At 46.0% G+C, this 988-nt stretch overlaps 1 protein-coding gene across 1 annotated transcript in view; it reads left to right on the forward strand.

The window, feature by feature from the left end:
• Positions 1–398: 398 nt before the first annotated feature.
• LOC119587493 (ATP-dependent RNA helicase A-like) overlaps positions 399–988 on the forward strand; it is a 971-nt gene continuing 381 nt past the window's right edge. Inside the window, exons 1-2 of the mRNA XM_037936219.1 lie at positions 399–410; positions 497–988. The exon at positions 497–988 is cut by the window's right edge and continues 381 nt beyond it. Coding sequence (XP_037792147.1) covers positions 399–410; positions 497–988 — 504 coding nt within the window. The remainder of the gene's footprint in view (positions 411–496) is intronic.

Genomic DNA, 988 nt, shown 5'->3' on the forward strand with positions numbered 1-988 from the left:
AAACTTATTCATCCATTATTTCGATATTACGCATTCACTCACTCATGTATGTGTATACATTTATGAAAGTGTGCGTTTCTCTATGTGCAACTGTAAAATATACGTGTGTATGGAGATACACTCGCTAAATAAATGTGTTTATGATTTATCCACGAACAGGTACATCTTGAATTTTGAAACATGCCTATCATGCTTATGTAAAAATATATCAAAAAATGTCTTTCCATCTGAACTGCATTGTCATCATCTCAGACTACTGGACAACGGATTACTCCAAGAATTACAAACCAAGGGTGAAAGGAAAGACCTTGTGAAGGCCAATCTAAAGTGTGTAGGAGGAGCATCATGTTGACGTATATATATATGACGCTACAGAAGACGAAGCATTAACTTTCATCATGCAGCTCTTGGTGAGTAGAGTCGGATATTTCGAGAGCGAGTATGCTAACTGTAATATAATGGATTTCTAGGACTGAAGAATATAACTTTCTTATAGGTTTTTGCACTGGTGGCTGCTGCGTCTGCTGCCCCTCAGGGGTACAACCTGGGCACGCCCTCTGGTCCATCCTTTAACTCTGGCAGTTGTGGCAGTGGGCAAGTGCGGCACGTGGATGGAAGATGCGTTACGCCTCAGGTGAACAGCCGTGTGTTCCTGTACGATGTGCCAGCAAATGAAGGTGTTGTCAATCGGCCAAGCTACATTCCAGAACCTAAATTGGAACGCAATATCATTTTCGTGAGACTTCCTGACGGTGCACAGGGACCAGAACCCATCGTCGTACCACCGCCACAACAGCAACACGTCGTGTATGTCCTGAACAAGCAGTCTGAACAGGACCAGCGAGTGATCGAGGTTCCAGCACCGCCACAATCGAAGCCCGAAGTGTTCTTCGTGAACTACGCAGACGGAGAGAACCCGACTCTTCCCAGCGGAGTCGACCTCCAGACGGCGTTGAGCGCAGCTTCCCAGGGCGGCGGCCAAGTTGTT

This window comes from Penaeus monodon, chromosome 22 (genome assembly GCF_015228065.2).
Source record: "Penaeus monodon isolate SGIC_2016 chromosome 22, NSTDA_Pmon_1, whole genome shotgun sequence".
Lineage (NCBI taxonomy): Eukaryota > Metazoa > Arthropoda > Malacostraca > Decapoda > Penaeidae > Penaeus > Penaeus monodon.